This window comes from Oryzias latipes, chromosome 7 (assembly GCF_053564925.1).
Source record: "Oryzias latipes strain Hd-rR chromosome 7, Olatipes_Hd-rR_3.1".
Taxonomy (NCBI): domain Eukaryota; kingdom Metazoa; phylum Chordata; class Actinopteri; order Beloniformes; family Adrianichthyidae; genus Oryzias; species Oryzias latipes.
In genome coordinates this window covers 13,721,871-13,749,072 of record NC_136243.1, presented here as the reverse complement: position 1 = coordinate 13,749,072, position 27,202 = coordinate 13,721,871, and the positions used below count along the sequence as shown (strand labels likewise).

Below are 27,202 nucleotides of genomic sequence, written 5' to 3'. Positions count from 1 at the left end.
AGATTTGTTTTTCCTGTTCATTCTGCAAATGGTTGCACTCAAACGTAGTTTGAATGTATCTAAAAGCAACATTTTACAGGGCACTTATTGTATAAAATGAGGTGAAAAGATTACATCTTTGCAACTAAAGGTACAATTTTAAACACACATTTTCTGACCTTTCGTGCTTTTTTTTTTTTTTTTTTTTTTTTTTTTTTAAACTTGTCCTGTCCAACAGCTAGGCAGACAGATGAGAGCTGAGGGCCTCTTGTGTTGGACATATTTTACTTTAACAAGAGGGGTTATTAATCTTCAGACAAGCCAAAGGTATGTCTGAATAAACCCCTTTTGTAATTGAGGCCAAACTTTATTAATTTCAATCATGTCTGAAAATCTTTGGTGTTGGACCGGACGGAAAAGGAAAGAGGGGAAGAAGAGAGAGGGACGTTAGAGAGAGGGGGGGTAGGAGGGTGATAATAGGAGGGGAAGGGGGGTAAGACCATGAAGCAGCATAAAGCAACAAGTTTACTGGTTGTTAATCATTATGGTAAGGTTCAAATGTAGTACAAAAAGGGCGGGGCCTATCCACACACACACTCAAATGTTATAAACACACCTGCTAGCTGCAAAAATGTCCACCTGTCGACATGTACACAAAACAGATAGTGTTCACATGCATACTTATGCCTTAAAACCAACTAGTGTGAAATATTTCAGTCATTCAATCATGCAAACTGTTAGTGCAAAGGTGAGCTAACACCTGTGCTCAGGTGAGTGTTTATGTTCTTCTAAAATGGATGGTGGAACGTGAAAAGAAGGAGGGAGAGTGCCCAGCCATCCCCACCCCAAGACCCCAACCGCAGCAGCAGCGGCAGCCGAAATCCCCCCAACGCCACACGTCGTGCTTTTTTTTGGCTTATTGCTTCTACGACACATGGGCTGATTTAGAAAGAATCCATGCCAATCGTCGAATAGAATGTTTAATTCATTTAATTCCACCCAAAGCTTGGTATAAAACAAACTCAATCTTTAACTTTAACATAACTACATAAAAATGTAAAAAAAAAAAAAAAACAATGTACCAAGACGAAAAAATCCTTCAACTGAACAGTAGTGAGCGCTGTGGCTTCCACGTCTTCCTGAAAGACTCAGAAGAAGAGCTCAACCCGGAAATTGCGGTACCTGCTTCTTCCTTTGCGAAGGCGGATAAACAAACTAAAAGCATGCAAACAATTTTTTATTTTTTATTATTTTAAACATTTTTTTTACGTCCCCGTAAATTGAAAGATGATTTACTTCCATAACCTGATGTGGTGATTTTTCTGGAATAAAGGAAGAAAGAGAGTTAGCGTCCCAGCTGCTGTGAGAAGCTGCAGCTAGCGTAGCTAAGCTGTTAGCTGGACTTGTTTATTTCAGTGCTCGTTCGAAGGAGCGCGACATGATGGCATGAAATCGACGCAGGGATAGAAAACTGCTCGATTTTTAAATTAGAATTAAAGGTAAGCGATTAAAAAAATATTCATTATTCGTCTTGACGAGCAAGAAGAATTATCTATATATGAATGTAATCACTGGCATTAAAACTATTTTAACATACAACGACTTAACGTTAACGTGGCACCTTGTCCGCTAACTTGATCGTGTTTACAAATTTCATTCATAAATCTTTTACATCGTTTTGAAGCTTGAACGTTGTGTCGCTTTAAATGAACCGTTTCAAAAACATTTAACATCGCATTGTCTGAACTTTGGAAGGTTGTGGGGAAGCAGGTGTAGAGCTCGAGTTGACTTTTGACCGGAACTTCACTTCACTTCGTGAAATCCTCACACCGTCACCATGGCGTGGGCTCTGAAACTGCCCCTCACGGATGAAGTGATAGAGTCCGGACTGGTCCAGGACTTTGATGCCAGTCTCTCCGGCATAGGGCAGGAGCTTGGTGCTGGGGCGTACAGTATGAGGTAAGGTAGGGGTTTTGGGGAGGATGGGCCTCGGGTCGTCTTTGTAATACTAGACTAGAGTAAAGCTGCTGTTACTGTACATCTAACTAACCAAGACTTATTTTCCTCAATTAAGATAATTCTACCTGCTTAATTACATTAAAGTATTTATGGAAAATAAAATGATTTACATCTTCACTTAAGAGTTATTGTGTTATTAACCAGGCCTGCGTTTTGTTTAAAACCATGTTATCTAAAATAAAATAGGAAATTCTGAATAATAATTGCTTTATTTATGCAATGATCTGTTTCTGCTGCTGAAATTTAAAGGTCAATACTGTAAAATATCAGAAAAACGCAGATAAAGTTAAAAAAAGAAGAACATGGAGAACCTTTGATTTTATTGTAACATGGTACAACCTATTTTCTACAAATTTTTTAGTTTGCTCTGTTTTTACTTAAAATTGCATCTGTTTTAGTTTTTTTTTTCTGATTTGTTTACCTTTTATTTATTGTTATGGTTGGCTGCTTCAGCACTCTGAGACGTGGTAGCTTGTTAAAGAAATGTCTGTGTTGAGAGGAACAGCATCGACACATCGATGGGAGACTTTGGTATTTAGTGTTGCCTGCAGTTTACTTAATGATGTGTGCAGCCAAAAAAAGAGCCAGCTTCATGCTTTGTCTAATTAGGAGTCAAGGCTCATGTTTAACACGTAATTTTGCAATTGATGGAAATTGTCTTTGGAATTCAACCCCTCTAAGCGTTGTTTACCTGTTGGGGAAGAATTAAAGTATCTCACTGAAGTATCTCTCTTTTTTTTTTACTACAGTGTACTGACAGTAATTCTATTTCTTCTCTGTTTCCTAGTGATGTCCTCGCCCTCCCCATCTTCAAACAGGAGGAATCCAACCTGCCTGCTGATAATGAAAACAAGATTCTGCCGTTCCAGTATGTTCTGTGTGCAGCTACCTCTCCAGCCATTAAACTGCATGATGAAACACTCACCTACCTCAACCAAGGTCAGTTTGAGAATCCCAGCCACCGCAAACCTTTCAACTTTGTGTAAATTAAATCTAAAAGTCCAAAGTCAAAAGCCAGCAAAGGCAAATCCAACTGCTTTACTCTTAGGTAACAGATAGAATGAAAAAGAATAGTATAGAACTGTAAGAATATTGTACATTTTCTGGTGCGTTTTTTATTTATTTATTTTACAACCAAAGACGTTTAGGGACAGATATTTAAAAAAATAAACGTAGAAATGTGCTTTTTTAGTTAAATAATCTTTATTTAAATATTAAAAATAGCGCATAGAACAACATTATTTTAATGTGTTGTTGCTTTCCTTTTTTATAAATGATTACTATCTGTTTTTTTTAATTCACTTTATATTTTTAGCTTATTGAAAATCTTAAAGAGCTCACCTACATGTAGACATTTACCCAAAATATTCAGTATGATCAGTGCAAGAATTAACGAGGGAAAAAATACTGTCTGCAAGGAGAAAGTCCCTTAAAGCCACATCCATACTTGGATGATTTCCAGCTGAATTCGTTGTACTTCAAGCAATCTTACAGGACAAAGAAACAAAGCAAAGAAGCATCTGCAGACACCTGGAGCATATTTTTGAAAGTTTTTATTGACATAATAATAAAAAAAAATTTGTATATTAAGATTATTATATTATAGTTTGTAATTTTCACCCAATATAGAAAATTTTATTACCTTTTTTTTACTTAAAGACTCATTCTGATGAAAATTCGTTTTTTTGGTGTTTTTAACATGTTCTTGTGGCATTTTTATGATGAGTATTTCTTTATTCAAATTGTTGTGAATCTGGGGCGGACAGAAAAAAGAAGAGCGTATTTGTGACATAGAAAATTCGCCGAGCGGGCCACGAGCTCCCTGCTCCGAGCTCGCAGCATCGGGGATGGTAAAGAGGGGGCGGGGTTGCTCTGCACCAACAGTCCCGCCCACAATTCAGAGAATAATTTCTGATGAAGTTCTGCCGCTGTGCAGAAACTATGTCCTGGAAAACGATACACGATGTTTTGATTTTGGCTACAATGTTAATTAAAAGACCACTGGGAAGCATTTTAGAATACATTAAAAGACGATCAGAGTGGGTCGTATTGTTTTTTCTTACTCATATAAATCAAAAATGTGCATTTTGTTGTGACCAAACTATTTTTCTGCTGTAACGTTTTGAATCTGCTCATGTTGATCTTTGCATCATTTACGGTGTTGAGCTTTTTAACATTTTTTTTTTTAACTTGCCTTTGCAGGGCAGTCCTATGAAATTCGAATGCTTGACAATCGGAAAATTGGAGAGCTTCCAGAAATCACTGGGAAAATGGTGAAGGTGAGAATCGAGTGGATATATGTGCAAGTTTCTTCTCTGCCATTATAAAGCCAGTATTAAAACAGACTAAGGTGCTCTTATGGGATTTATTCGTATCAACAAAGAAAATGCCGGACATTTTTGTTTCCAGAGTATTATTCGTGTGGTGTTTCACGACCGTCGGCTTCAGTATACTGAGCACCAGCAGCTGGAAGGCTGGCGCTGGAACCGGCCGGGAGATCGCATCCTCGCCCTGGGTGAGTGCTAAACCTCTGTCTATCCTTGGTTGTGTAGTTCTGTGTTTACCATGAGGCTTGCAGAGGAACCCGCCTCTGAATTTAGCCTATTTGGGTGGTACAATCATTAACAAGGATTGGGATTTTGACCAAGGTGTCTGCAACTATGCCGTAAACTCTTAAAATAATGGCTCATTTTGCATCGATCCATCTGCAGATATCCCCATGTCGGTGGGAATTATTGACCCCAGAGCCAACCCCACTCAGCTCAACACTGTGGAGTTTCTCTGGGACCCTTCAAAAAGAACCTCTGTCTTTATTCAGGTAATGGAATGGCTCACGTTGTGGTTGTCCTCTTGAAAAGAAAAAAAAAATGTATGATGAATCTTTATTTCTGAATGATCTGAGTCGAAACTGGAATATCTTTTTAAAATACGGTGAGGGTAGCAGACATAACTTCTGTTCATATGAGCAGTACGCATCAGATAGACAAATGTTACAATCCCAATTTACAAAAATACTAGAAAGAAGATCTGTAAAAAAAATAGATAAAGTCTTTAAAAGTATAATCTGTTACGTACTGAACAGTGAAGCTTTAGAGAAACAGATCTTCCTCAATGCTAGTGATACATTTAGTTGAACACATTGTCAGTGCAATAGACATTGTGAATTCCACAGTAGGCTGTCTCAGGACTTAAAGAAATCTTTTTTAGAGAGATTTGAGGACCTGACACACACCAGTATTTTTATTATAATGACAAAAAACCCGCAATGCTGAAGGCTTCTTGCAAGGCTTTCAGCGTTCCCGTGGCGGCCCCTAAAGGGCGGCCCCTAAAGCTATAAGGAAAGGCAAACATTTAACAATCAGTCTATTAAACACATTTTAATTCAGTTGAAAGCTTTAAAGTTCTATGGATCTTGTTGGTCTGCCGACTGTGCCGGGAACGTTAAACATGGTTTTTTTGCTAAAGAACATTTTCGTCTTTGTATAACTACAATAACTGGGATGTCAGGGTTGTGAATGTGTTAAAAAAACACACAGAAACCAATTGGAAAAATGAGCAGCATTTCTGTTAAAGGTGTGGAACAGCTGTACAGTATGGAGATGTAACTCCAGTTGATACTTGAAGAAACTCTTCAAAAACGCAATTAGTAGAAAATATGGCAAGAAAATATGGAGTTCTTGTTTTGCAAGTAAACATTTGTTTGATAAAATATGACTAATCTTTGATATTATTTGTCTGGTATAGGTTGACAGAAATGTGGGCCCAGTAACAGTTTCAGCCTTAATTTGTTGATTAAAATGTTCTCTGTAGTACTGATTAAAAGGAAAACTTGTACTTTATATGTACTTACTGTTGGAATGATGTGTGCAAACGATTTCACCGAAACAAATCAATTATATGACTTTGGTATGATGAACATGGAGAACTGATAGAAAGAAAGTTTGCAAACTTTAGTAACTTTAAGGGCAGAAGCAGCCCGAGCTTTGTATTAACAAGAACTTTTAATGTCTTTGCATTTAATTCATACTTGGATGTAGAGTCGGTCTCCATGGCAACACTACCTTTGCTTTTTCCTGGAAAGCTTTTCAAGGTCTTGCAGTCTTTCTGTGAAGATCTGTTTCAGTTCTCTGTGTTGAGCTTTTTTTTTTTAGGTCAAGTTCTGATACTGAGCGAGACGGCCTTGATTGTTTTTGCTTTCAGGGCTTTGAAAGGCCAGACGTGCTTTTTCGCACTAAATGATCCAGCTTTGCCTCAAAGCTTTTAAGCTTGCTCTGTTATTGTTTTTAATGACATTTTGTAAAAATCTTTTTGTGAGGGGAAATAAAAAATTTTAGCCCAAACTATGAGCAATGGCCCTTACCATTATACTCTCTCAGCATATCCAACTTAATTTCTTAAGTTTTAATTATAAATTGCCAGTAAGCACGAACAGGGAATCAGTTCATCTGACCTAAGTTATGAGTTCATTCTCGTGTAAATTTCAGGTTCACTGCATCAGCACAGAGTTCACCATGCGCAAGCATGGCGGGGAGAAAGGCGTCCCTTTCCGAATCCAAATCGACACGTTTAAGGAGAATGAGAGCGGAGAGTACACTGAGCATCTCCACTCTGCCTCCTGCCAGGTCAAAGTCTTCAAGGTCAGAGGGGCAACACAACGCTAACAGCGCTCCATTTTTATCAGACTGACCCCATGACCTTTATTTTATGACCTCTGACAGCCCAAAGGCGCTGACAGAAAACAAAAGACGGATCGGGAGAAGATGGAGAAGAGGACGCCTCAGGAGAAGGAGAAGTACCAGCCTTCCTATGAAACGACCATCCTGACAGAGGTGTGTTTGCAGAAACATTCAAATGTTCAATGTGTGTCACAAAGTGAGGCCCATCTAACTTACTAGTTACTCTGGAAGATGAGATTTGTATTTTGGTCTTTGTAACAAGTTTGCTGTCATTAAAATCCAAGGAAACGTCTAGATTAGGGGTCGGCATCCTGAGGCTGTGGAGCCTCGTGTAGCACTTTTCTCCCTTCATTATGGCTCTTTGAAAGAAAAAAAACTAACAATATAAATAAATAATGGGCTTTTAGTTTTGGTCATTTTCTTCAAGTTTGATCATTTATTTGTGTACATTTTTAACATGTCAGTTAACTGAGCAAACTCATGGTAAGAAGTTGGATCTAAAAGTTACATGTACAGATTTTTTTCCAAATTAAATTCTACAGGAATTTTGTTATTTTTGATTTGTAAAAGGAGAAAAGGGATGACGGCAGACCAAAAGTCACAAAGGTTTTTGACTTGGCTTTCTTAAAATTTCTGTAACAGAAGCCTCTTATTCAACACGGGTAGTAATTTGTATGTTCTGCTGCCAAATTTTAAATAATTATTTACATTATTTTTTTAAAGACTTTTATGATTAAATTCTTGTAAATATTTTAAAGCTACATTTAATATTTGAATGGCTTAAAATTTTTTATTATTTATGGGTTTTGGTCAGTAAGAAACTGGACCAAATGTCTCTTTTGGGTTGCAGACCCCTCTTCTTAACTTTTTTTTCTATTAGACTGAAGGAACTTACAAATATTAATTTGAAAATGATTAGATTATCATAGCTTTTTTAAATATTATTCAAAACCATTCAATTCAAGATAACCAACTAGAGAATGGCGACACACATTTACAGGCTGTTATGCAAACAAACTGTCTATAATCTGTTTTAAAAATGGATTATTGTGACATATTTGAAGAAATGCATGCGTGATGCTGGTCAGATGCCGTAGTAACAGCTGTGCTGGCCCTCCACAGTGCTCTCCTTGGCCTGAAGTCACATACGTAAACAACTCTCCATCTCCTGGCTTCAACAGCTCGCATAATAGTTTTCCTGTTGCTGAAGGGTAAGAGTGTTGTATGGTTTCTGCCAGAGCTTCATGAATAATGCTGCCTGAGCGTGATGTGCAGTCAAAGCTAAAGTGGGGAGGGGAGGGAATCTGTTTTAAATGGTGTTTTATGTCGGTTTCTTTATTCTGTCATCCTGTTTTTAAGGAATGGGTCACCGAGTCACCAGCCTGAGCCTGTTGTTCCGGTAGCAGATGTAAGTTCACGTTTATTCGTTTCTGCTGTTTTGCTGAACATTTCCAATACATGCACATATGTAAAGCTAACGGGGCTTTTATAGCTCTGCCTCATAAACAATCAAACAGTAAATCTGGCCTGTTCTGTCTGGATGAAGGAAGAAAAGGATACAAATTCCAAATGTAAAACTGCCTACATAAAACCTTGATTCATTAGTTAACCTCCTAATGCAACAGCCTATCTCAGTCTTGCTGCTTCTGCAACATCCAGTGCTTTATGTTAACCTTAGGACCACTTATAAAAAATGCAAATAATGTTACATTAAAAACAGATTTTATGTGTTTGTAGATTCACTAATTCGCTCACCAAAGCCCAGAGGGTTTAAAAAGAAATTAGATTTAGACTTTGGTCATTTTGTACTTGAAAAATGAACTGTATTCGCTGTTTCAATAGCTGCCTTTCCATTGACTATGAAATTGCGCAAATTGGATTTGCGATTAAAAAAATTCACCTAATGGAAACAAGACAATTTTGGGGGGAAAAAACTCACATTTATTGAAAAAAAGTTTTTGTGCTTGGAGGAGGCGGTTTTTGAAAATGACATATTTAGCAAAACTGCAATGGAAACACTTTTTTTTTTGAATGAAATGAGTCAGACAGTGATGGGAATGCACTTCTTGGTAGGGACTGACTGCCTTGGGCACTGCGCAGGAGCACGCACTGCTACAGGAGGTCTCACAGCATCACACAGTTCATCAAAAGTTGAGTGCGTCATGCGGAATTTGTGATTTAATAGAAAAACAGTGCAAATGGGAAATTGTGTTTTTTCTGCATTTTTAGATTTTTGTGCATACGTGTAATGAAAACACAGCTACTGAGTCAGATTTCAACTAAAGCCCAGTGCAGTTTTTGTTCACCAGCAAATGTGACAGAAGAATCTGTGGGAAAAGTAATTTAGATTCTATTCAGGACTGCAAAGGATGATTAAATCTATAAAAATATAACTTGACAATAGGATGGAGAAAAGGGTTTGAAAGGAACTTGACACTTCTTTCAGTGTTCTTCAGAGGTCCAGGAGAACGCGTCGACAAGATTTTTGTCTTTGGGAATAATGTGTTGGTACCCGTCACCTCAGTTTCTCTTTTGTCCTTCAACTCATAACCTTTGTCAATTTTAAATGTTCTCCCCCTGTACTCTATTTGTTATGGATGAATTTTTCCTCATCAGACTTGACCAGATTTGTTGCGACTAAAAATGACCATTTTATAGCGGATTTGTTCTCTAAATATTGGAGTGTTTTGTAAATTAATTTTCATGTTTTTTTTTTTTTCTTTATTAGAATTTGTTAGGAACAGCCACCCCACAGGACACACAACAGTGGCTTCTCAGAAACCGCTTCTCCCCATTCTGTCGTCTCTTCACAAACTTCTCAGGTAACAGACGGATTATTTGCTCCCCATTCATCCGTTTAGCTTGTTTTTATTTAGTTACTGTCTTATAGAGAGCTGCGTAAAGTTCCACTCTGATTTTGATCTGTTGTAAAAGCCTTCTCAGTGGTCTTTCAATTACGATTTTGCTGATTTTTGGCAAAATTAAAAAAACAAACAAAAAAAAACTGTGTCCTTTTGGAGTACGTAGTTTCTGCAGGGCAGAGGAGCAACCCCGCCCCCTATTCCCCTCTTTGTTACTGAGACCTTGTAGCAGGGAGCTTGTGGCTTGCCCAACATATTTTCTATTTCACCAATACGCTCTTTTCCTCTCTTTTTTTTCACTAGGAGCAGATCTGTTAAAGTTAACGCGAGAGGATGTTATTCAGATCTGCGGGCCGGCTGATGGTATTAGACTCTTTAATGCGCTTAAGGGACGGTAGGGCACTTTTTATGATTTATAATATAAAAATAAAATTAATTTCCTAAAATCAAATACGATTAATGTGTATTGTCACATTTATTGCCGTTTTGTTATTTGACTCTGTGCTTGCAGGGCCGTGCGTCCAAGACTCACCATCTATGTTTGCCAGGAGTCCCAGCAGGCTCGGGAGCAGCAACCAAAACATGAAAACGGAGATGCTGCCAGCACTTTCTATGGTCAGTATGAGCTTTGGAAAGGGGCCACGAGCAAGTCTTTAACAATCTACACTGAAAATAAAGCAAATGAGCAAAAAAAGTGGGCTCCAATAGGAGTTTGAAATGCCACAATTGAAATATTTTGTAGAATCAAAATAATAGAGTAAAATATTTGATCACAGATTACACAACTTTGAAGCAAAATGTTTCTTACCAGAACATTAAAACTTATATGATTGAATATATAAGGTCATCTGGTAAAGTGAAAGCGCTCAGATGAAAAGGTTTAATCAATTAAATTAGACATGTTTAAGGTTTTATTTGAATATTCACTCGCAAAAACTTTCATCTAAATATTTAAACCCAATCTGTTTATAATTAATTTATCAAAACATGAAACCAAAAGATCATTGTACAGATATCCAGAATAAACTGATTCTAGTTTAGTGCTATTGAACTTTAGTTACCGTATTTTCCGGACTATAGGTCGCCCTTTTTTTCATAGTTTGGCAAGGGGTGCGACTTATACTCCGCAGCGACTTATATTAGAAATAAATTGAAATAAATACATTGTTAACCCTCCTGTTATGTTCATTTGTGACGACCAGAGATGATGTTCCTGGGTCAATTTGATGGATGAGGTATGTTAAGTGTTAAGAGTATGTTAAGTGACTCAGAGAATCAGCAAACTTTTTTTTACAGTAAGATCTTGAAGGCTAACAACATAATATTCTATTTTCCAATGATTTCATAGATTCAGAAATGCAATAAAAATGACAACTGTTTCTACAAAAACAGGATGAAAACAGAGTATTAGTTGGCCAATGATGCTTCATGAAAGGAATAAATAAATAAGTTTGAGAAACAATTACTGTGAAATTATGAGATAAACAGTCTGCTATGATTGTGTCATATAAGGTTGTGAAAGTTAAAATGCGACTTATAGTCCAGTGCGACTTATCTGTGTTTTTTTCTACTTTATAATGCATTTTTGGGCTGGTGCGACTTATACTCCGGTGCGACTTATAGTCCGGAAAATACGGTACTCTTTTCTCATTCACTTATACCAGTCAGCTTAACAATTAGAGTTAAGTTACGGAGGATCACTGCAGGATCATTTCAATTGTTTAAGCTTCTACAGTATGAATTTGTTATGAACCCAAATATCTTTTTTTAGGCTTCTTAAACAGGAGAATTGGGATTTCTGCCAGCATGCATCACTGTGCTCATGAATTATATTTTGTTTGACCTACAAAATGTGACTCAATACATATATTACTCGATACATTTTTTCATTTTACCTAAATTAAATACTATAATGATTAAGCACTCTCATACCCACACCATACTTAGACTTTACACCAAACTTGAATAAATGTTTCTACATGATGCTTTACTCAAAGACTGTTTTTTCAGCAGGCTCCTGGCCATTTTAATTACTCCTCGGGTTAATTAACAGAATTGGCAAATCCTACTTTATTTTTAGACTTTTAACGCCATTTTTCTCCAAAGATTACAACAAAAAAATGAAATGAACCTCCCCACTTGTGTTTCTGTCCCCAAAAATAAAAGCTGCACGACAAACATATCCTCTAAAATTGAGAAACCACTCGGATCTCCTCTCGTGGGAGTCATTCTAAGCAGCACAACAGAGGCTTTTACTAAACCAGGCTGACACAGTCGGTCCTGCAGAGTGCTTCTGTCCTGCCCCACTGAGGCCTGCTTTGGGGTATTGGAGTCCAAGACATTTTGAGATTCTGAACATTTTCCGAAAGAAACGTCAAATACAAATGAGGACATACTCAGTCATATTAAAATAAAGTCATTCTTTGTGAGACAATTAAAAAAATGTATTGTTGCTTTTCTCTGCAGTCTATCACGCCATTTACCTAGAGGAACTCACATCTACTGAACTGACTGAGAAGCTTGCTCAGCTCTTTAACATTTCACCCAGACAGATAAATCAGATCTTTAAGCAAGGACCCACTGGCATCCATGTACTGGTTAGCGATGAGGTAACCAGCTTTGAAATTCACAAATGTTTGCTGATGAAAGTCATTCATGCTAAAGGATATATGCTTGTGTTTTTTTCTTCTAACAGATGATTCAGAACTTCCAAGATGAAGTTTGTTTTGTTCTAGACACAATGAAAGGTATTCAACCAATTCATGCAAAATTGTCCTTTTTTTCTGTATCAGCTTATCTTTAATGTCTTTCTTTTAACTTTTTGCCTTTTCAGATGAAACGAGTGATGCCTACCACATCATTTTAAAGTGATTACTAAGCACGATGACGTCCCAAGCTTTGGTTTTGTGCTTGTAGACCTGCTGTCAGCACCTTTGAAGCATCATGCATCATACTCCTTGTTGTTTTTGGATGATACAGACTCTAATTGAAACCTTTTGTGGCAGCTAGGCACAACATGCAGATGAAACATCTGGCACTCTTACTTCATATACCTTATTGTCTTACTTTTGAGGGAATGGCTGCTACTACAGTGATGTTAAAGTCCCCTCCATTCCCTGCCAACGTCAAGCGGTTGCATATTCATGTGGTTCACGAGTCAAGAAAAGGTCAGCAGCACTGTGATGGCTGTTGTAAGATTTTAGCATCTGGTGTGTCGTTGATTTATTGTGGTCTTATTAAAAAGCCTGAAGCGGGGAGGAAAATAGATGCTAATACTGACAGTACTTGCATTTCAGTATGAGTTCTTGTCCTTGTATTAGATTGTTTTAAAAGAAAAAGTGTGAATCTGGTTAAAATGGCTTAGACAGTCAAATATCTTCAGGTAGGATCCACAAGAACATCTAAAACAACCAGATTGATAACAAAAATTGTTTTTACGAACTGTTTTTTGGACATTTCTGAAAATGGCTTATTATTTAAAAAGTATTTTTAAAGCAATCTGTTCCATCTTATTTGTGTAGACAGCTTAATGTCCATGTGGTTGTTGATGACTGATAAAACGGCCTTTGTTGTTAGTGATCACTTTGGCTTCACCAGCAAAACTTCTTAATTGCTTCCTGCATGTTCCACCTTTTCAGCTCACTAGCTTTTCTGTTTGTTTTTAACATTTGCCAACTTTAATGTAATTGGCGTCATTGTTTTAAAGTTGTAATTATGATTGTGTTTGACCATACTTTTTTAAATATTTGTAACAAACTTTGTAGGTTTGTCTCTGGATGATAACACTGTCAACTTTATTTTTATAGTAGTTTGCTGGAAAAGGCAGATCTGCAGATAAAATGGTGTGATAGAATTGGTTTCAACCCTTTGTAAATTAAGTTTATAGTTTGTTATTTTATCTAATTGCTTCATCTCAATATTAAAATGTTTACCAATGTAAGAACTGTTTTGGTATCCTTAGTAACATATAATTAACATTGTAAATTAGGCTGTTTTACAAAGACAGAAAGTTTCGGTAAAACATTTTAGAAATGCTATGAAGCTTAACTCTGCTTCTATTAGTTAGAAGTTAGTTAGTTATTCTGCTTCTGTTTATTAGTTAAATAGTTTTTAAACTGTACGGAGACCTGCCAGTGACAAAAAATAAATTGTTCAATCAAATTAATATTTTGTTCCCATGAATTAGTATTTTGTGCGCATAAATGAGCTTTAATATGTAGAAAGTAGTATTGGTATAATCAATTCCTACAACTAGTTTGTGGCTATAAATTAATAATTTAAGCGCACAAGATTCTAATTTGTGCCAACAAAACACAAATTTCTTTGCACAAAATGCTAATTTGTCCACAAGAATGTTAATTTGTGTGCCCAGAATACTAATTTCTGTGCAGAAAATACTAATTTCTCTGGACAAAATGCTAATTGGTGCACAGAAAAAGCTAATTTGTCCCTACGAAATACTAATTTCGATGCACAAAATGCTAATATGTTTGCAGAAAATACTAATTTGTGGGCAAAAATTATTAAATTTGAGGGAACATTATTATTTTTTGAATGTCATGTTTAGGGCTCTGTAATATCTGAATATTTTGGTTGCGTGAAAGTTTTAGCTATTTTAGCCTCTTTGTCAGCAATATATTCAGCTATTTTTGAAGATTCATGCATATAATCTAGTTTAAGTAACCTTTACATTTTTCAAGTTTTTAAAAAAAAAAATTAAAATTGGACCATAAGGACATTTATAGTTCATTTTTAATGTATTTATTAGCTTGAACATAACCATGTTTGCCTTATTGGAAAAGGTTGAGATTTTTCTTGTTGGCTTGAATATGTTTTTTTCCTTTGATAAATCATTTCAATGAATAAACTCAACTTGAAAAACGGAAAAAACAGATTAAAACCAATAAGTTATATAGCCTAAATACTGTAACTCATTGGATAAAAGCAAAAGCAATAAAAGGCGACTACGTTTCCCAGAATCCTTTGAGACGTCCATGCCTTAGGCGTCACGACTATATATACTGCACCAGAGAGGAATTTCTTCCTCCATTGTTACGTTGTAACAATCGGGGCCGGGGCGAGCCGGGGGAGAAAAGCGTCTTCTCGTTTGACATTTTGCAACTATTTAAGACCTCACGAAAAAGAGCAACCCACGACCTCATAGCGAGAAGACGTCGAAGTGATCCCTGCCGACCGAATCCGCCCCGGTGAGGAAAAAAAAAAGGTCAGACGAACACAAATGTCAGCGGATTTCTCCATTACAACCACTTAAAAAAAGGCGAACATCGGAAAGATTGACGACATTCAACCAAATAATTGTGCCAAAAATGTTCGGAGTTGAACCGCAGCAAACCAGATCAGATGACGCCCCTATCTTTCCGTGTTCGGTCATTTAAACGGAGAGGTATGCAATATTTAAATAAAATCCGCCCTTGTGTTCGCCTGCTGTAGATTTTCCTCATCTTTCTTTGTGTAAAACAATGAAACCAAGAAGTAGCCTGATCCAGTGAGACGTTGCAAAGCGACAATCAAGCAATAATCAGTGGGTCACCAATGCTCCGCGGCTGCAGTCCGGATACAGACGCGGCTCAGGGATCTCGCTTTTCGGGGTACAATAAGCTTCTGAAAGGGCGTTGAAAGATTGATGCGCAGTTGGTACTGGGAGGAAAAACGACCCCCCGAGTCGGCTGGATCAAGGGTTGCCCCCCGTTTCTGCTCGAGGTAAGCGGGTTCACTGCGAGTGCTTTGTGTGTGTGGATGAGACGGAGAGGCAAAATGGGGAGAGCTGGGTTTGAATGGGCAAGACCGCTCCATCCATGGGCTTATTACGCATGAAATCCAAGCAGTCCCCCACTGCGCACGGTGTGTGCGGAGGTAAAACATCACCTGCCCCACTGCCCGCAATTACAAAACCTGGTCCAGATTGTACCCTGTCAGTCTGAAAGGATCAGCCTGCTTCTCACAATGGAAAATGCACCTCTGTGGAGTTGCAGCCTTGCAACAATGCAGTCCCGGTTACATCCGGTCACACAGCAGCCATCTACTGCAACATCACAACCTCACACAGCTACAGCTCCCAGCTGCAGGGGTTCTCCAGTAAATGGGAAATAATACAACCTCCTTGCTTATCCATGGGGTTGTAAGGATGAATCGATTTCTGTTCCTACGATCCAACCGGATCAATCTGTCTGAGGCAAGTTGTTAATCGAATCGACCCATGTCCTTAAAAAAATCCAAATGATATAAATCGATTATGATCAATATGGGATAATAGCATTTGGTAAGTTTATTTTATTATAACGTCAAGACAACCAAGTGCCATCACAGCAAGGCTGGATATAAAGGGATGGGCATGGGGGGGGGGGGGGGGGGGGTTGTCCCTCTAAATGCAGTGATTGCCCCCCCCCCCAAATGTGATGTCCTGTAGAAATAAAAATGACAAAAACCCTCAAAACAAACTGAAACCCCATAAATAAACGACAAAGACACATAAGGACAGACAGACATAGAAAGAAAGAATCAGAATCTTTTGATGTCATTATGCAGTGCACAACGAAATTATTTCCAGCAGCTCTTTTCAATAAATGCCTTTACATAATAAGAAAGACTGTACAGTAAAAAAAATGATAAGCAAGAAAAAGATAAATGCAGTCTAAACAGGGCACAAACTAGTGATAGATACATTGATAGGTGAAATGATTTGATGGTAGCATGGTTTTGTTTGCATTGTTGGGGCTTGGAGGGATATGACAGCCCAACCACCCCCCAGATATTCATCACAGCAGACATGTGATGAGAGCAAAAAATAAAATAAAAATAAAGATCAATCCATCATTTCAGCCCAATTTGTGGAAACACTTTGAACTTCACAAAGACACGTGACCATGCAGTGTGGTAGAATGTTCTAACAATGTTCTGTTTTTGTTTTTTGATGTGGAAAAACGGCAGTGGATTTGACATGAATTCTTGTTTACTTGTGTGTTTGTACACATATTTAATTCACACTTGATTATCTTACAAGAATTACAAGGAAGCTGGAAAACGACACCAGCACTGTTCAGTACCAGGTATTTTTCTCTGAGTCACTCTGATTGAAGTTTTGTCTTAAGATGTCCTGGATCCATTTTAGGTCATTGAATCGGATCCTTTAAAAAAACGACTGTGAATATTTCCGTCAACCACTGATTATGATATGAATCAAATTGTTGTTTACACAAATCTTTAATCATCTTTCTTTGTACTTCTTGCTTGGTGAAAAAGAAGCTGCATTTTTTAAGTATGGCGTTAATGGGGTGTAATTTTAAGTAATGTTATTATTGTTTACAATTCTTGTCTGTGAGACCTAAATCCTTGACTTTGATTGATCTAAAGATTGGATGGATTCTGCTATTAGCAACCTTTTGTTGGTTTTTTTGAGGGCTTATAGCATAGAAGTCATTTTCTGGCAGGCTGTTTTCATAAACCAGGCTTCCCTAGTTGCCATAGTTACATTTCAAGGATTTGATAATTCATAAAGAAAAACATTTTTTTTCATAGATGAGAGGTTAAAAAGATGGAGGTGGGATACAGATGACCTGACCGCACTGATGATTGTGGTCTTGGATGACCTAGTTACCCAAAAAGGATTTTTTGCACCCTGTTTTTAAGTGTTTACTAGAGCAGATTGTGTGTTTTTGTTGTAGCTCGACCTGTGCTGCTGCTTTGTCACCCTGAGACACCAGGTTTCCATGGAGGCAGTTTCGTCCCTAAGCCTTAAACGACGATACGAAGAGGTGGACAACATCTCTCCGTGCTCCACACCTAAAGACTCAGACGATGACATCTCCAGCAGCGAAAGCGCTGATAGCTGCGACAGCCTCAACGCCCCCTCCAGCACCACCTTCACCCGTGAGGACCGCAAAAGCCATAGCACAACTTCTTTTCACAACTTTGCCATTACTCACCCGCTTCCCCGCTATGTTTTTCTGCCGTCCTCAGCCACCTCCATCCTGAGGCAGAAGAAGCCGTCGCTCGGAGGGAAGCGGGTCCGCTTCGATTTGGTCACCGTTTATTACTTTCCCCGACGTCAGGGCTTCACCAGCGTGCCCAGTCAAGGCGGGAGTTCTCTGGGCATGGCCCGACACCACTGCTCCATCAGGCACTACACCCTGGGCGAGTTTGCACGGGAGCAGGAAAGCAGCCACCGGCACACTTTGAGGCAGCACATGCGCCAGGAGAAGCTCAACGCCCGCAAGATGAAGGTACAGCTTTTTTCCTTCTACAGGATGCAGTACTCACCACGGGCAAATGGTAAATGGCGTATACTTGTACAGCGCTTTTTCTACCTACAAGGACAAAGCGCTTTTACAGTCACAGACCCATTCACCCAGTCACAAACACATTCACTCACACATTCACACACTGGTGCCTGCTGCACTGCCAAACACAGGCGCCCGCCTACCACCAGAGGCAAGGTGGGGTTCAGTGTCTTGCCCAAGGACACTTCGACTCATGGGCGGGAATCGAACCTGCAATCTTACGATCATGGGTCGACTGCCCTACCGCTGCACCACGGCCGCAGGATTGGATGCAATTTCAATGGGATTTTGCATCTGTCTGCAGGTTCACAGCTTTGACAAATCTGAATCGACCCTTTTTGGTATATTCTACAAGCTTTTTCTACCCACGACTCATTTCTTACTTTTAATGTATGCAAAGTCACATTAGATTCATGAGGTGAATGTCGGAACCTTCCAGAAATTCAACCCACACATAAAGCAAATAACAGACCCCCATCAATCATGATATAGCTCGTCCCATTTATCAGGTGGCCTCTAGAAGGGGTCAGACATAAAAGCTGGGAGCTACTAGACCGAGTGCTCTCCCATGTTTTGATTACTTTAGAAAGCTTTGAAGGTTTATAAATGTTAATTGTTTCAATTATATTTTTAATCGTCATTTTGAAACGCACGGTTGCCTTAACGAAAGCTCCCGTCGCCCACAGCTGACGAGAAACGGAACAGTAGAGTGCGCTCAGGCTGATCTTCTAACTCTGGACGATGTGTCAGACGAGGACCTCGATGTGGAAGCTGTGGAGGTGGACGACTGCTTTTTCCTGCAGCCGTTGCCCACAAAGCGGCGCCGGGCTCTGCTGCGGGCCTCCGGGATCGCCCGCATTGACGCGCGGGAGAAGGCCGAGCTCAGAGCCATCCGCCTCTCCAGGGAGGAGTGCGGCTGCGACTGCCGTTTGTACTGTGACCCCCGGCACTGCGGCTGCAGCCAGGCGGGGATCAAGTGCCAGGTAGGACCAGACAATTGGGTACAAAATGCAAAAACTAAATGAAATTCTCACTTCAGTCATCTCCTGATCTATTGTACAAGCGTTTCCAGTGGTCTTTTAATCATGAATATCCCATTTTTTGCCAAAATAAAAAAAAAACTGTGTTGATTTCTAAAAGATAGTTTCTGCAGAGCGGCAGAAGTTCATTAGAAATTCGGTTCTGAGTTGTGGGTCAGACTTTGTCACCCATCGGCTTACATACTCTCTCCCGCTAACTTAAAGACCCTCACAACCCCGACCTAATGTTATTGCTGCAACAAAAATTGCAAGAAATGTTGGAGCCATCCAGCTCTACAGTTTTTTACCAGATTCCAGCTCAGACGAGGAAAACAAAGACGTACATGGATGTATTTGTCTGCAAGTGGATGCATAAGAATGGAGCGGAGCAGGAAGTTTGTGGCCCACCCAACGAATTCTATATCTAACAAATACGATCGTTTTCATTCAGCATTTTTCGGCTGCTTTTCGTTCACAACAATTTGAATAAAGAAATACTCTGAAATGCAATTTTAGGCTGAATTTTCTTTATACATGTCCTCCATCATCAGAAAAATGTCACAAGAATATGTTAAAAACATCATTTTCATTGGAGTGGGACTCAAATATCCAATTCAGAAATGGATCAAATCAAAGATGACTTCAGTTTCAGTCACTGAACTCTTTGGGTCCATGTGTCACGATGCACGGGTGGCTCGAGAGCCGGTAGGACCCAGATGCAGAGGCGGAGGCACGAGGATCAGGGACTAGTGGTTTTAATACGCAAAAATAAACAAAAGGCGCTGCAGAGCAGGTTCACAGAACAAAAACAAAAACTTACTTGGCGTGGCATGAAACATGGACGAGGCAAGAAACAGGAACATGGACTAGACAGGCCAGGATGACATGAACACCATAACAGAGCTAATGGACCAGCACAGGAGGAAGGCAGAGACAAGACTTAAATACAGACAGGGCAGACAAGACACAGGTGAAAACGATCAGGACAGATGGGGACCAAAGGAAGGAAAACTCAAGAAACAAGACAAGACAGGAAACCTTTCAAAATAAAACAGGAAACAGAAACAAAACAAGACAGAACAAGAACTAAAACGAAAAACAAGACACAACAAACTCAAACCATGACACCATGAAAGGAGTGAATCATGTTTGCAGAAGTTTATGTTCTCACGTTTGTGTGCAAGTTGACGGTGAATCATTCAGAAGTTGTTTATGATTAAAGAAAATGAGAAAATGTCCATCTAACTTTGTTATAGTATTTTTTATTCTACTTCATTTGTAATAACATTTGGTTAAAGTGAATTCAACTTGATGACATTAAATGACAGTAAATTACACAGCATGCTGACATGAACCATGTTTGTTTTGTTACAATCACTGACTATACTGGTCTGAGTGCCCCCCACCCTCACCCCCCAAAAAAATACAAAGCCAAAACAAAATCCCAGTTATTACTCACTTATTCTATTTGTCAGAATAACCTTTTTGTCTTGATAATCCTACATTTTTATCAATAATATTTTTGTGCAAGTTCTTCAACCTATAAACTGACCAATCAGATGCCTTAGTAAAAGTAGATTCCGTGTCGAACATTCCAAACATTTAATTGACAGATTCTCCTAAGGCCACTAAGTGGTGGGGGTGTGGCCTTCCAACAAGCTCAAGAGGGGTTGCCATAGAAATGCTGACTCAGACCAATCACAGCTTATGAACCATTTCTGGTTCTAACTTTGCGACGTCTGTACTAAATGGAATTCTATGGGAGCCAGAATTAGCCATTTACTATGGGTGATGTAACATTCACTCAGTCCAGTTCTCATGTACAGTCAGTGGTTATAAACCCCAAACATCTGATAGGAACTTTTTTTTGCTCAGATGTATGTCAGATCATTTTTTAGTTGGGGCTAGCATTTGGGGCATCGGATGTCTTGGAGGGTATCGACCTTTGTTGCGATAAACAAAAGGAGTGAAACTTAAATGACCTCTTGCTTTTTACCGCCCAGGTGGATCGGATGTCATTCCCGTGCGGATGCTCGAGGGACGGCTGCGGGAACATGGCGGGCCGCGTCGAATTCAACCCCCTGCGCGTCAGAACTCACTACCTGCACACCATCATGAAGCTGGATTTGGAGAAACGGCGGTTGCTCATAAGCGAGGCCGGGGAGCAGTATGCCGAGTCAGACCCCACCTCCTCCCCCTCCTCCACTTGCCCCACGTCCCCGACTCTGTCCACCAGCACTGGGCTAGACTCAGAGCTGGAGGAAAGCGAAGTGCAGGCGGTGGAGGAGGTCCACGATTTCATGGCGGCGCAGGATATACTGGAGCGAGAGAACGAGACGGCCGTGCTGCACCTGCAGAGTGCTGTGGAGCAGGAGAGGAGGGAGAGGGAGGAGGCAGAAGGGCAGGCAGTGCAGCGGGAGCTGAGTGCTCCCGCGCAGCAGCGCCTGTGCCTCCTCCCCAGTGCATTAAGGGAGGAGCTAACCAAGCAGGGAGATGTGCCAGGTGTAGATCAGGTCCTCCTGCAGGGGCCCTTCCCCACAGGGGCCACTGTGCTGTGCATCTCTGATAACCAAGAGGAGAGTCCCTCTGACCTCCTCAAAGACTCCACCCCTCTGCTCTACTATCAGCTCAGTCCCATTGAGCCCGGAGCCTTTGAGACGCTGCCCAAACCGGAGGAAGAGGAGCAGGAGGCGGTGTTTGCAGAGAGAAAACTAGAAGAAGAGTTCAAGGGAGAAGGAATCAGCTCCAGCAGAGGAGAGGAATCTTTGACCAGCGTGGTTTTCCACTCAGAGGAGCGTGCAGCGGCCCGCACGCCTGAGCAGAACGTCCAGAAAGAGCTGCAAGAGCCCTGCTCGGAGAGAGAAGCTGACCCACTGCCTCCAGAAGTTTAGCATCAACTTCTCCGTAGATATTTTGCACAACCGCTTCATCTTAGAAGAGAAAGTTTCATTATTCCACACGTATTACTGCTTTCATCGCCACATGTTCAAGTGTAGTCGCTGAAATATGTGCAGAACGAAGCGTTGTTACGATCCAACAGAGGAGAGATGCTGAAAGCACATGCAGACAGATCACTCCCCAAAAAAGGAAAAAAAATGCGTTTTTTAAAGGCAGCATTGGTGTATGAGAGGTTATTATGGGGCCTTAATGGAAAAAAAATGTATGAAGGAGTGCAGCATGTTTGTTCTTTTCCAACACAGTGCGGACATAAGCCTTTCCCTGGGCGGTGAATAAAGATATCGACACTAAACACAAATAGTTTTTTGGCGTGCTGAGATTCCTGCCGCCTCACTGTCCGTTAACAGCACGCCGTGCCGAGCCAAAATGAAGGCCTCTGATTAGTATCCTCTGCTAAATATAGACCTAATAATCCTGGAATTACTTGTCTTTGTGTACTGTATATGCATTTGCAATGTGCAAGAGAGCTGCTTTTCTGACCTGTATGCACATTGAGGACAGACAACGTTGTGGCGCCGGATCAGCACCGGCCTTAGCCGGCGCTCCGGCTCACGTGGACTGCTTGTACGAGTGCAGTCTATTTGTCAAGAAATAAAGAAAAAAAAAAAGACGAAAAAATGTTACTTATAGTTGAAATCCAGATGAAATCTTTGGTTATTATGTCTATTGTGGATTAGTTGCTGTTGAAGGAGATGTTTTTTTTTTTTTTTTTTTGGTTTGTTGTAACGCCATGTGCTGAAAAACCACGTTAACTGGGATGTTTGCGTCTCCGAGAGCTGATTCTGAATCAAGCCAAATGTCAAGATGAAGACAATAACGGGAAGAAGAATCCAAACTGCATCTCTTTACTCTAGGAAACACAAATGTGACGCCACTTTTGGTTTTGTGCAACTGTTGTGTGTGGCATATATGTGTCTGTGCTCTTATGTGTGTGTGTGTGTGAACAGTAGAGGGGAAAGGAAGGAGTGTGTGCCTGCGTGTGTGTGTATTCGCTGTTTTAGATTTGGGGCTTTAAAACCTGGAAGGTGCTGATGTCGGAGATCTTCTCCCTGCCACCGTGACATAATGAAACTAGAATGACCCCAGAGCCCCCTTCTGGAGGGAGGGGGGTTCAACGCAATATGTGATTAGAGACTGAGCTCTTTTTTCGTGACTGACTGTAAATGCTAGCGTGTAACTTTTTTTTTGTTTAAGCGTCTTTTTGAGCTACGTCTGAGTAATACTGATCTGCATAAGCAAGCCGACACTTCTTACACCAAGTCAGTCCTATGTTTTGTTGCCTGAGGTTCCTGCTGTCGCCCACGGCAACGGCTCGCCCGACACAGGATGCACTTCTGTGTATAAGCTGTCTGATGTATTTGTTTGCCTTTTTTATTGTCTTAATATAATCCTGGTTTCAAACCTAACTATGTGATGCTCCTATCCTCCATCAAACTTTAAAAAAAACGTTTTAAAAAAAATGTTTAAAAAATTGCAGCCTCTGGTCGTTGTGGTGAAGCTGCAGATTTATTATAGCCCTTTTTTGTTTGCGTGACTTGACTTGATATAGTACCATCTTTGAAGTGACGATGGTGACACGCTGTTGTGATGCTTCTGTCTTTGGCTTTCTACTAATAGATTTAGGTTTGGGACCACTGCGCCTCATTTGCAGCAGTACTCTGTGACTGTGTGTGTTTCTACGTGTGAAAGCGGGTGTGCGAGAGACTTCAGTTTCAGAAAACTTCATTTAAAAGCTGAGATCTACTCTCATAATAACTGTTGCCTAAAGTGGCCAAAAGGGTTTTTATACAAAACTAAAACAAAAAAACAAAAGAGAATAAAGTTCACTTTGAAAAAAGAAAAAGGTTGATTTTGTGTTGTTTATGATTTCTTAATGTTTTGGATAGCTTACATGTACACTGTGGAGGAGTGGTTAACACTGTTGCCTAAAAGCATAAAGGTCCAAGTTTGAATCCCAGCTGGGTCCTTTCTGTGTGGAGTTTGTATGTTCTCCTCATGCAAGAGTGGGTTTTCATGCTTCATAGGTTAATTGATTCTTTTAAACCAATGTGTGGCCCTTCAAAGGACTCCCACATTGTCCAGGGTGTACCCCTACTTTGCCCTAAATCAGTTGGGATAGGCTCCAGCAACACCTGTGACCTTACACAGCAGGAAGAGATGGTGATGGAGCACAGATTTTTGTATGCAATTAAATTCCGGAACCTTTTTCTCATGCACAATTTTCTGGTTGCAACTATATTTTTGATGCTAACCAAGCTGATATAACACAGAGACGAAATAAATGTGGGCTGCATGGTGGAACAGTGGTTAGCACTCATGCCTGACAGCGAGAAGACCCTGGTTTGAGTCCCAGCTGAGATCTTTCTGTGTACAGTTTACGTTCTCCCCTTGCATGCGTGGGTTTTCTCCAAGCACTTCCTCCCACAGTCCAAAAACATGCTTCATAACTTAACTGGTGTCTCTAGATTGTCCCTAGGTGAGCATGAGTGATTGTGTGTCCTGCAATAGACTGGCGACCTGTTGAGGGCATACCCCTCCTTTGCCCAACAGTAGGCAGGACAGGCTCTGATGACCCTGTGACCCCAAAAGGGACATAGTGGGTTAAGAAGATGGATGGATAAGATAAATGTGGGCACGGCAAATCTACAGAGCAGCATTTGCTCTAATGTACACATAGGGACTAAAAGTAAAGGTTTATTTCAAAATCATCAAATTATAATTTTCCATTTTGCCTTTCAAGTATCTTATTTTGTAGTCTCCATGTTGAACTTATAACCTGCTTGCCAAAATTACAATAGAATAATATTGTAATGCACATTCTTCTAATTTGGGACAGAAATTGTGCTTTCAGCTGCAATAAAACCTCAAAGGTGCATTGCAGCAGTTCTACCAAAGTGTGACCTGCTGAGAGCAAAGGAAAAACATTTGAAGAAAATGTAAAAATGCTGTCAGCCCACGTAACTCGTGTCACCAGGGAAACAAGAATCCTAGTCAATTGACAGCCTCAGGGATATTGGGAAAAAAAAACTTTTCTGACTTCTGAATCATAAAAAACTAGCAGGAAAGATATCGACAACAGGAATCAATGTGATGAAAATGTCAGGAAAAATCAGATTTATGAACAAAAAAATCCTTAAAGATTACAGAGTTTGACATTTAGCTACTAAAAGCCTTCCAAAACAAACACAATTTCATTAAGAAAAAAACTTATTTTATTAATAGATATAAATTAATCCGATCCACAATCATTACATCAAGTTGAATGTACTAAACGGTGTTGAATCATCATTCTGCTGTTTCCAGATCGAAACACACTCTTCTCCATAGTAAGTTTATGTCTATTATTTATGTTCTTCAGCAATGTTGATTTTAATAATACCCCTTAGGTTATCTTCAACATTTATGTAGTTTTATTAAAAAATGTTCATTACAGTGCAGTCCCTGCAAAAAGTAAAAACAGTTTCACTAATAATTCTTTAAAAATTTCCAACAACTTTCAGTGAATGGATTTGTTTAAATGTACAAAATGAAAATAAGTGGAAAAACATTATTCAGTAATCAGAATTTTTTCCTCCACTATATGCACATGTCAATGTTCACATAAGACAAGTTATGCAATATGCTCAATGACCTCTAGATGGCAGTATGAGAGCTTCTCTCTTCAGCGCCATTGTTCAAAGGCATTAAGACAGTTTACTGTACTGTACATCCTATGGATCCAGTTTCCACCATCAAGTCTAACAGACATCTGATTGATTTTAGTATAAAAAAACAAGTAAACATGTCCAACACATATCTACTTTACATTAGAGACTTTGGAACTCCCTTTTAAAAACATAAAAATTCATCTACACTTTTCAAATGATAAAGCACTGTAATGTCAGATTTTACTATAGTTTTGCCGCTCATTTAATGTATCAACACTAATTTTTGCGTAAGACATTACCCTACACCTGAACATTGAAATGATACGGGTCATCTGAGGCCAATTTCCTGAAGGAATGACTCATGAGCTTTTATTTTGTCAGTTCTTGACTACGTGTCATTAATTATTGCAAGAAAGTAAAAAAAGTTAAGAGGCAAGAAACCCCTTAAAACCAACTTCAAATTCAAAGGTGCTCTAACTGACAGAAGAACAAAAGAAACGTTTATACGCCTCTCATGATGGTTTTTTAATTAAAACCAGCGTGCAGCACATCCATTAGTACGGTAATTATTTCTGGGATGAAAACAAACAGGTTTTTAAAAATGTAGTTTGTTTTTCACATTTTTGCCATGTTCAGCTGAAAGAAAAGGTCAAAAACAGAAACAGATGAGCTCTGGTACCTGTGGAACAACAACGGTTCAGAATTATGCATCACCATCTTTTATTTGTTTATTTTTCTTCCCCTTATGTTTTACTTCTCCAATAGCCAGAAGGATACTTGGTAGTTCCAGGCTGGTGATTGATAAAGTCTGAAGAAACATTTTATTTATAAAATGAAAAAGAAGAAAGGGAAGACAAATAGAAGTCTTCTAAAGAAAGTTTTTCTTCCTGACAGCATCTTTGCAGGGCTATTGCGAGTAACGGGTTGCTCAGTGACGTATGTGAATGGAAAGTTGCCTCACCCCCTCACTTCACTCTCCAAAGCTGAAAGCTCCATAGCAGCGCCTGGAAATAATGCTTTTCCCCTCCTCGTCTGTGACGCCAGCACAATGGCATCATCAGACCTTCACTGAAAGCTGGTCTCTCTTCACTGTTAAAACAAAAAACAAAAAAACCTGACTGGTGGTGTTTTCTCTGGTCGGAAATTCTGTTCACATCCTAGCTCAACTGAGGGAAACCCAGATCTTTGGCTCAAAATTCACTTCAGTCTCAGGGGAGGGGTTTGAAATAACTCGGATAAAGAAACTGATAAAAAAAATCAACACAGAAAGTGAACTGCTTACGTTTTGCTGCCTAACTCCAAACAAACAACCATTGAAAATGAATACTTTAGGCGTTATTAAGGCTTTACATATATATTAACTAACATGTTGTTGATGCAGACAGAACACTAAGCAGTTGCATAGGGAATCTTTCATCAATATTCTTTTTTTTTGTATTAAGGATGAGTAAACATGAATTAACTGTTAACTAATACATTCAAAAATACACTTAAAGTGTCTGTTAACACTTTAATTAATGCTTAATTATGCGTTAACTAATGTTAATAATTGGACCATTATTACAAAATATTACCCTGTTTGTTTTTCAATCATCTAAGAAAAATGAATCAACGAAGGCATACATGATGCCTACAGAAGACATAAAGTTTACACCTGGGTTACTTTGACAGCTAAATCTAATTGAAAAAACCTTTTCTAGACTTACCAGCATTCAGAAGCTGAAGTGTTTGCTCTTCATTTTTGGG

At 39.4% G+C, this 27,202-nt stretch overlaps 2 protein-coding genes across 5 annotated transcripts; both read left to right on the top strand.

Moving 5' to 3' along the window:
- Nucleotides 1–1,089: 1,089 nt before the first annotated feature.
- tfcp2 (transcription factor CP2) lies at nt 1,090–13,478 on the top strand. Its single transcript, XM_004070893.5, has 16 exons — nt 1,090–1,478; nt 1,735–1,938; nt 2,786–2,937; nt 4,201–4,277; nt 4,408–4,513; nt 4,710–4,816; nt 6,483–6,635; nt 6,717–6,827; nt 7,797–7,885; nt 8,034–8,082; nt 9,403–9,496; nt 9,839–9,929; nt 10,047–10,150; nt 12,002–12,144; nt 12,231–12,282; nt 12,369–13,478. Exons 2-16 carry the CDS (start codon nt 1,817–1,819, stop codon nt 12,404–12,406), a joined length of 1,488 nt encoding a protein of 495 aa, XP_004070941.1. The 5' UTR covers nt 1,090–1,478; nt 1,735–1,816; the 3' UTR covers nt 12,407–13,478.
- A 1,053-nt stretch (nt 13,479–14,531) lies between these two features.
- On the top strand, nt 14,532–23,652 carry csrnp2 (cysteine-serine-rich nuclear protein 2). 4 transcript variants are annotated; one of them, XM_023956825.2, is made up of 6 exons: nt 14,577–15,256; nt 16,557–16,602; nt 17,218–17,422; nt 17,513–17,775; nt 18,519–18,815; nt 20,855–23,652. In XM_023956825.2, the coding sequence occupies exons 1-6, from the start codon at nt 15,180–15,182 to the stop codon at nt 21,740–21,742; spliced, it is 1,776 nt and encodes a 591-aa protein (XP_023812593.1). In that variant the 5' UTR covers nt 14,577–15,179; the 3' UTR covers nt 21,743–23,652. The 4 variants fall into 4 exon arrangements, with proteins under 4 accessions (XP_023812595.1, XP_023812593.1, XP_023812596.1 ...); XM_023956826.2 differs by having other exon boundaries at nt 14,580–15,256; nt 17,257–17,422; XM_023956827.2 differs by lacking the exon at nt 16,557–16,602 and having other exon boundaries at nt 14,532–15,256.
- Nucleotides 23,653–27,202: the final 3,550 nt, after the last annotated feature.